General features: G+C 36.5%; 1 protein-coding gene across 1 annotated transcript; it reads left to right on the plus strand.

Moving 5' to 3' along the window:
- Positions 1-1158: 1158 nt before the first annotated feature.
- LOC137944504 (uncharacterized) lies at positions 1159-9351 on the plus strand. Its single transcript, XM_068790188.1, has 7 exons — positions 1159-1515; positions 5047-5190; positions 5716-5783; positions 5912-5962; positions 6394-6453; positions 6574-7044; positions 8932-9351. Exons 1-7 carry the CDS (start codon positions 1392-1394, stop codon positions 8968-8970), a joined length of 957 nt encoding a protein of 318 aa, XP_068646289.1. The 5' UTR covers positions 1159-1391; the 3' UTR covers positions 8971-9351.
- Positions 9352-9616: the final 265 nt, after the last annotated feature.

Here is a 9616-nt window from a genome sequence, read left to right on the forward strand (position 1 = left end):
TGTGCCCAACATCCAACTTGAGTCATGTATTTTATTTTTCACCCAATAGGTGATTTGTGTTTGAATTACCCTTAAAAAGTGAATAGTCTCTTTGTTGTATCCTAAAGTTGGACTGTTTTTCTACCTTTAAAATTGACTGGAGCATGCTTCTGACTATGACCATTTTTTACTGGTGTACGGAGTTTTGTCGTATGACTAAGAGTGATTTTCTTCTCTCACATTGTATTCTATCCAAGTTGGCTCTCTATGTTTTTTTATCCTCAGTTTGAGGGGGAAAAATAGTTGAAGAAGTGCAAAAAAATGGTATTTTGTTTCTGTTACAATGTGGGACCCACCATGAGGACGTGGGATATCAAGAAGAGTTCTCACACAAGCTGACACAAGTTGGGAGATAAGAAGCATGAACTGGAATAAGTTAGAAGATTTGAAGATAAAGTGGGACCCATAAAGATAAAACCACGAGCTGACTTCCTCTCTTGTATTCACGTGTTTAAAGAAGAGTTAGTATTTGAGTTATATTAGACCTCTAAATAGATTGTGTTATCTTATCATGATATGCTTATCTTAGAGAGTTAGAGTTATAATGTAATTAGGCGACTTAAAGTTTAATTGTATATGAATTTTATCACCTCCTCTACTATAAATAGAGGTGTTGTAACTCGGAATTAATATCATCAAAGCAAAGAGTTCTCTCTTCTCTCTCACGTGTAGAGTTCCCTTCCTTCTTATTTTTCTTCTTTTCTTTTCTCTATTCGAGAGCTCTCTCTCTCCTTCTTTTCTTTCTTCCCTCTCTCACCTTGCTTGAGATATTAGTAATGGGGTCATAAATTCAATAATTTCACATATTGTAGAAATTTCTATGCGACCAAAATATTAAAGAAAATGGGAGTACAAAAGATGAAACTTTTGTATTTATGAAGAATTTTTTCGATTATAAACTCCAATTTGAGGAAGAATGTTGAAAAATAGATATAAAAGAGTCTTTCATATTTTTACAGTATATACCATAAAAACACAATTAATATAGTAGAGTCTTACGAGATAGTCTTATAGGAAGAGGTCTCATAAATAGTCTCAATTAAGGGTTTAATTGTTTTATATCTTTTCTATAAATTCAAAATCTAATTTCAAACGATAATAAAGAACCCGCCACAGTAGAAAGAGATTAGCATAAGGAAGGGTTTGAAAGAGAGCGAGACACAATAATCTCACCCGAATCTCACTCTCGGCAGATAGATTAGAGCCGGAGCAAAATTTACAGGAAGCAGAAAGGCGCTGGATTTGATTCTTTCCGATCTCCATTACTCGGAGAATCTCCTACTGTTGTCCCCCCTTTCTTACTATAGCTGCAAAGAAGTAGCATACGGGGAGATATTCGCTTCCATACCAAAATGAGTGGTCGTTCTCGGGATAATTACAGAAACCCATGCCTGACGATGCACCAGCCATGGGCTTCTCTCCTCGTCCACGGAATCAAACGCGTCGAAGGAAGATCCTGGCCGGCGCCAATTAGAGGTAGCTACCGAACTACGTTGCTTGTAATGTTCCTTTAATCTGAAGCGTGTTTTTTTTTTTTTGTGAAGTTGTTTCTATTTTTTACGACTTTTGGTGTATGTATGTTCTCGGATGGTGAGACAACTTTTCTCTTCTTGAAAAGTTAGTAGTTACGATCCTTGCATGGTTGGGTCTTGGAAAGGTTTGCTTTACTGCTTGAAATTCTCGATTTTGTTTTTGAAGTGATTGTAATATTGCGTCACAGTATATGGAAAACTAGTTTTAGATTACAGTGCGATAAACTAGACAGCTTTTGGTCTTTCTGAGATTTATGCCTCTGAACATAGCTCTAAGTATGTTCTTTTGTAATTTGGAATACTGAAAATTGGAAAGAGTTTTGATCCAATAGAAAGGAAACCTTGCTTTGTTGACATGCTGTAGCACTAACTGTTCATAATCATTAGGAGGCTTTCTAGATGGGGGTCTTAAGTTTGAGTCTCCCTAGGCTCAGGGTTAACCGGGTATAAACATTGTAATAGATACCAAAAAATAACAAAAGAATCAAACAAGGGGAGAGAGCCATAACGGCCTTTATCTTGTCTGCTGGAAGTAGGCGTTAATGTTACTATCCTTCTCCTTATGGTCTTAGGAGAAGATAATTATTATATTATTTTTGTAAATTTTGAGGTCATCTTTGTGCCTTCTCGTGGGCTTGCAATTTGGAGATATGCACCCTCTTCTTCTTCTTCTTTTATAGAGAGGAGGGGAGGGGAGGATAGAGAGTCAGAGAGAGAGAATGTGCATCCTGATTTTAAAAGGACAAAGGTCAAGGTTTGCTGGAGGCAAGAATTTTGTGTCCTGACGTTTCCAATATGGTGTGCTTGTTGAAATTATATGAGCTATAAGACTGAGATGGTCATAAAGGCTACGAAGTAAGTGCTATCTTTTGATTCAATTTCAAGATTATACCTAGATGAATATCTAACAATGAGGTTGACTACAGTCGTTGGACAGATACTGTATCATGTCTTTTGCTATTCACGTTCTTGTTCTCTGCGGCTTCCAGGTCTACTAATACTATCCAAACTTTGGATTTGTTTCGTTTGTCTGTCATGATTTGTATTTTTGATGTATCTTTTGAACTCAGTTTTTAATGCATTGAAATACTTGTAAAGGGTACTTTTGTCATTTCACTCCTGATATACCCTCATAGTATAGCAGTATGCTTGTCTCTTGTTAGAGTTATGTGGTTCAATTTTTCGTTTTATTTTGTTACATTTTTACAAAGTTATGATAGTTTAAGTGTAGAGGGCAATATTTAACTTTGGTGGCTTTTCACTTAAGTGCCTATATAATGGAAAAGGAGGTTGTGTTTTGACCGTAACGTGTGTTGGGATTGCTGCACACTTACTTTCTCTCCTTATTTCTCTTTCTCTTCTCTTTCTTCTTCTTAACCTCTAAATTCTACATGATATTAGAGCATTGATCCAATTGTTGCAAGTTTCAAGCCTCTCTTCCTCTTTTCTCTAAGTTTGCGGTTACTCTAGGAAGGGGAAATTTCAGAATTCTTTGTTTGGTGCCTTCAAAAAATTTGCTTTGTTGTTGTCTTCTTGTTCTATTCATTCTTTAGTCCACAAAGCTTTGTTCTATTCCCTCTTTAGTGCAGAAAGTCTTGTTATCTCCTTAACGTAAGTAGGCAATGAATATGGAGATGGAAACTTTATTTGATAGAGTACCTGGACATTATGTGACCTGCCACCATATATTGCTATAGTTGGCTGCTTTGGATCTACATTGTGAAGTATAAGGCTGATGACTCCATAGGAAGGTATAAAGCCAGACTTGTGGCCAAAAGGTTATAATCAAACTCCAGGTGTGGATATCTTTGAAATATTTTCTTTGACTGCACTATTGTCTTCTTTTTGGATTTTTATTTTTGTAGCATTAACCTAGGGTTAAACTTTGTTCCAATTTGATGTTAAAGATATTTTTTTGTATGGTGATTTGGAAAAAGAGGTTTACATGAAGCAACTTCCTAGGTATGTTACCTTGGGGGAGACTGTGAAAGTATGTTGCTTGAACAAAACAACCAATGATCTCAAGTAGGGCCCCAAAGTGATGTTCGACAAATTTAGCAGAGGAGTTATGTCCTTGGGGTTTGTTAGAAGTCACCATGACTATCCTTGTTTGTCTTCAAGAATCTGTTAGGGTTGTGGTGTTAATTGTATATGTGGATGACATAGCATTATCAAGAAGTTATTCTAAAGGGCTCGAAGAGATAAAGGAATATCTTGCAAAACATTTTCAAAACAAGGATTTGAAGTTGCTCTAGTATTTTCTTGTGATTGAGGTATTAAGGAGTAAGGCAGGAATTGTTTTGGAATAGAGGAAGGATGTCACTGATGTGTTACAAGAGTATGGTTTGTTAGGGGCAAAACTTTTCGAGTAAACCATAGTCTTTATGAAGATGATAGTGCAAAACTAAAACCATGTATAGGCAAACTTACTTATAATACAATGACTTGATCAGATATGTCATGTGTTGTGAGTATAGTTATTCAGTTTATGGAGCATACTCGGAAGATCCATTTGGAGGCAGCTCACAGGATAGTAAGACACTTAAAGGGGGCACCAGGAAAAGGATTATTGTATGAGCCACAAAGTCATTTGCAGATTAGTGAGTATTTTGATGTTGATTGTTGGTGGAAATTTAATTAGTTGGTAAAAATTTAATTAGTTAGAAGAGGAAGAAACAAAACGTTGTGGGCTGCTCTAGTGCAAAGTTGAATACCGAGCAATGGCTCATACTGCTAGTGAACTTTTATGGGTAGATCAACGTTGCAAAAGTTAGGCTTTCCTACCAAGGAGACTATGAGGATGTATTGTAAAAACCAATCTGCAATTTTCATTACTAATAATCCAGTACTTTGTTTGTATGCTATGATGAGTAGAGCAGTTATCACTCTAATACTTTAAGTCTGCTAATCAGCTTGGTGATATCTTTACCAAAACTTTAATCAAGTGAGAATTTGCAATTTTTAACAAGCTGGAGTTTCTTGACTTATACGCTAACTTGAGGCGAAATGTTGAAATATGTGTTAAGGGTAGTTTGTTTATTTCACTCTTGACACATGTCCCTCATAGTTTTGCAGTAAGTTCCTCTTCATATTAGAGTTACGTGGTTCAATGTTTGTTTTATTCTGATATGTTTTTAGAGAGTTATTATAGTTTAAGTGTAGAGGGGTATTATTGTAACTTTGATGGGTTTTCGCTTAAGTGTCTATATAATAGAAAAGGGGGTTGTGTTTTGACCTGACATGTTCTGGGATTGCCACACACTTGCTTTCTCCCCTTTTCTCTCTTCATTCTCTCTTTTTCTCTTCTTCCTTCTTCTTAACCTCTAAATTCTACACAATGCATCTTTTTCCTCTTTCTGAAGTAATGTTTGTTATTTTTTTCTATTTGACATGTGATCCTTCAAAAGATTTTTTTTTTCTTGAGATGTGATTCTAATGGGTGTGAGTCTAATTTGTGATTTTTTCTTTCTGAAAGGTCGGCTTTGGATACATGCGGCGGGTAAAGTTCCTGATCCTGCAACAATAAAAGCAATGGAAGACTTCTATAGAGAGATTTATGCAGTAAATGGGATAATGGATATGAAATTTCCTGAGCATTATCCTGTGTCGCGACTTCTGGGTATGTGCTACTATTACATTTTTATCCATCCTTGCAAGCTCGTTCTAGCTTCTCCCATTGGAGAGGAAGCTGATAAGAGAGGACAAATTACACTCCCCTTGCCTGCAGAAAGGCAGGGAAGGGGTAGGCCAGCCTACAATCTCCCCTTTACACTCTCCCTCCTCATAAAACTGAGGGGAGGGGTGTGCTGCTCCATCCCTCCCCTGCCTTTAAGCAATGGAGGAAGGGCACACACATCAGTTTGGAGGAGAAGGATGGATTGAGAGTGTGGAAGATTTATTGATAACTGTGCCATACTGCTTCAACCATAAAAGATTTGTTGTGGAAACAATTGAGGCAGACCTGGTCCTTTCTGGTCAGATGGCTGGTCTGGTTCTAACATCATTAGTTCAATTTCATGTGTTCATGAAGATCTTTGGACTTTATGTCCATCCAAGGTAGTTTATGCATCTGTGTAGGGTGTTTCTTACACACATGCTACTGTTAGATGTCATGTATTGCATCTTGAAACATCCATCCTTGCAGGCTGTGTTGAAGTAGTTGGATGTGTTAAATGTGAAGAGTTGGTGGGCTGGTCGGACTTACCTGAGGGGGTGAGTTCCAAAATTTGATTTTTAAACTCAATTCTAATTTTTGTGATTCAAAAAAATGAAAAAACTTATTCTTATTTTGGACGAATCAGCATTAATCCTTATTGAACCATTCTGGGTTCATTTTACAGGTGAGATTTGAAGGACAAACTGAGTTTTGCTGGCTTTGCGAAAATCCACAGGTACCTGTCATCTCTGGGTTAGTTTATTTTTGTTTCATTTTTTAACATTGTATCCAAAAGAGTAATTGCCTTCTATCAATAGTTTTCATGTGTTAAATCTCTGCCGAGCAAAATTTAGTTTCAATTTTAATATCTCGGAAACGCTCAACTTTGTGATTAGAGTCTGGTAGGAAAAGAATGTTACTACTATTCTGTCTTTCAAAATTATTTATATCCTTCAACCCATTTGTATCTCTTCTAGAGCCATTCAGTTCTAGAAAAACTTTGTTCATGTGGAAAAACAAAGTCAATCAACTATTGGCTATTCTATTTGATATGCATGAATAATACCAATACTCATATTAGCAAGTATTTGTGCCTTGTTTGAGGAGCTCAAGGTTTCATAGATTACCATGTCTAAACACTGATAAGATCACTTATGCTTTGAACAGAAATTGTTGGTGCCATTTGAAATGCGAGGTTTTCAAGGTGTTTATAACTTGGAAAGGAAGGTACTTAGTTCAGTGCCCCCCCTCTCTCGATCTGTTTATCTCATATGATGGATAACTGTTATAAAACCTCTTTTCAGTGCCTTGGACACTTATCTGTTTGTCCTCTTGACGTTGGCACAGATATATGAGGCGGCAATAAGAGGTCTTTGTTCAGTTCAAGGTCCGCTTCCAGTGAAATTCCCATTGCCAAATCCTTTGGATAAATTCTCGCTAAAGCCTGGGTCACTCAAGCTCCAGTTGGCAGGATCTAAACCTACTGAAGTGGAAAAACCTGCAAGGCTTCATACTGCCATAGCAGGTGCTAGGGCTGCTGCTACACAATTTTCTAAGGGGGAAAACAGAACCACATTGAAATACCACAATATAGTACAGGAAAGAGATGCCCATAAATCCGCAGGAAACAGTCAACCAAAGAACAGTGGAATTGCCATTGAAGATGAGATTAAAACTGATCTTTCAGATAAAAGATTGAATGTAGGAACTCGTGATCCTGCGGAAGAGGGAAACAGTATAGCTCATGAAAGAAATAGTCGCAAGCATGAGCTAGTTCTTGATGGAGATATGAAGCAGCCCCCGGCAGCTCCTCATAAGGTTAGAGATGTTCTGGCTTCAATTTTGTGTTTATTTGTGCCAATGGGTCATCTAGTATGCATTACAGTCACCTTTGTGGGATGTAGAGGAAAACAAACCATAAGACCAAGTCACTCTGGAGAACAAAGAACCAACAACTTGGCACTTTGACTGGCCTCTTGACTTAGAAAAGAGTAATGTTTTTTATCTTTTTTTTCTGAATTTGTTATTTGAATGAGGGGGATGATGGCCGATTTAGCCCAGCTATTTATCACCTCTCAAACCACACATATGCCTCTTATCACTTATTATGTGATGGTATATTATTTTAGAACAAAACAAAAGTGAATAAAACTAACAACTCTTGCTAACTGAAACCAAATGACTGAATCACCCTTCTATGTTGGAGATTAGCCCCTTGTGTGATCATGGCTATTTAAGGAGAAGCCACATTTTCAGCAAATAGTTTTCCCATATTCTTCTACTGTTTTCACATATCTTGTTGAACTGCTTTTCTTTTGTAATTTCGATTTCATGAACCTGGGGCTGCTTTGTTCTCCAAAATAATTTTGATTTGTTCAATGTCTTTAAATGCGGAAGATCTGCTGATGGATGTATATGTTTGTGCATTTTAAAGATACATCTGTGGTCTTTGAGTCCTAGGTAGAAGAATCGTGAAATCTAGAACTTAATGGGAAAATATTAGTCTTCCAAAAAAGAAGAGAACATAAGAAAAGGAATTTTTGTTGGTATTATGTAGAACACCAAGTAAAACAGGTTACAGATACTAAATTTTTTGAGTGGTTTATTTACCTTGTCAGACATGACATGTAGGATTTTCTTTGGTTTATATTAATGTCTTATCTTTTGAAAGTTGAGTGCAATGTAATCCTCTTCAGCTGCCACGTAATAAGGTTTTACCATTGTTGAAAGACTTGACCCTGTTCTGTGACCTGGTGGACCAGTCAGGTCTAGTCAAATTGCTTTATATGGCTCTGATAGCCAGCAGTATAGTATAACAAAACAATAGTAAGAAACATTTGTAGACAGTTCGACATAGAGCTGGAAGTATATACTTGGTGTTGGTGGTCTCTTGAAGCTCACAAAACATGGGTTGAATCGGTAGATGATCTGTCCTCAAAGCCCAAAATTTGGACTCTAAATTTTGGTAGCAAGAGGTCAGTCAAGGAACCTCATTTTTTGATTTGACAGGTTAGTGGTCAAACTGATTCATCTAACCGACCAGGTTTCTGATTGAGAGTGGGTTGGAATATATAGAACCAGTATGCCCCGGCTTGGGTGTCATCAGTTGGTCTGCTTCAGGGCTTAAAATATTGATTTCGCCAATATAAACTCTTACTTTCTTGCAATCCCTCAATAAGAGCACATTCTTTTTTTTTTTTTCCTTTTTGGTTTTTCATTTTTAGTCTATTTAGCTTGTTTGATATCTAGATGCAACTTTGGCCATATAATTTCTGTCATAGTAGACAATCTAGTTGTTCCATTTGCGGTCTCAATATCTCTGTTCTGAACCGTCTACGCAAACCTTCCATATTTTAAATGATCACATGATTGCAAATGTCATTGCATTTGGCAAATTGTTTGTATGTAAAAGTAGGGGAGTTGAACTTTATGAGTTAATTACTATTCAAAAAGTGGCAAATGAAATTATGTACTAGAAGCTCAATGTTAAAACCAAGACCAATGATGCAGTGACTAAGTTTAAAATCAGTTTCAGAGGCTTGTTTGCTCTAACATCATAAAGATCTAAGACTTGAACCTTAATTATTTTCTGGTAATTTATTCTATTCTTATGCATGCATGAATTGTTGAATTCTGTTTCTATCCAAACATTATGATTTTTCCCTTTCTTGATCTCTTAGCAATTGCTTCAAATTTGGTGTGCAGATATTTGCAGCAGCAATGAAGGGATTGAGACCATCGTAAGTACCCATTGGAGGACAGAGGATTAGATGCCGGCTTCAAATTTGTGGCAAAATGGTTGATAGAGTCAGGCTCAGCACGTTCTGTGAAACTGGGAAAGATCATGTTGAGCTTTTTAAAATGTACAAAATTTATTTATTACTTCACTCTTTAATCTTTGAACAAGAGTCACTTAATTATTCTTCTACTTGTTCATGTTGTAAAATAGTGTGTTTAGAAGTGGGAAACTTTCTATAATAGTTACAATATGCATGACATGCAACCTGGTCATGTCCTTGTAATGACTGTCTGAAAGCCTTCCATACTCTTCTGGCATGAGCTAACTTAAACCCTTTCTTATATGTTTGAAATGATCAATTCTAGTGAGCTTCCACTTTTGGGATACTTCTGACAAAATGCAAAGACTTATTTGCCAGGAACTCAGGATGGTTGTTGTATATTTCAAACAAGGTTGTAGAAAACACAGGAATTTGTCCCTAGGTATTAGTGAATAAATAGTTTATGATTTATGTCTCTTATTCACTCTTACTATAGTGAAGGGTATTATTATAATATTAGTATTTTTGATATCTATAAATACAACTTAAGGGGGAGGGTTTGGACAAGTCTATAACCTTAATTCTCCTATTTCTTTCTCTTTCTTCAAATT

This window comes from Aristolochia californica, unplaced genomic scaffold (genome assembly GCF_029961685.1).
Source record: "Aristolochia californica isolate CCGP_79_NKW_82.1479 unplaced genomic scaffold, dmAriCali1.0.hap1 SCAF_11, whole genome shotgun sequence".
Taxonomy (NCBI): domain Eukaryota; kingdom Viridiplantae; phylum Streptophyta; class Magnoliopsida; order Piperales; family Aristolochiaceae; genus Aristolochia; species Aristolochia californica.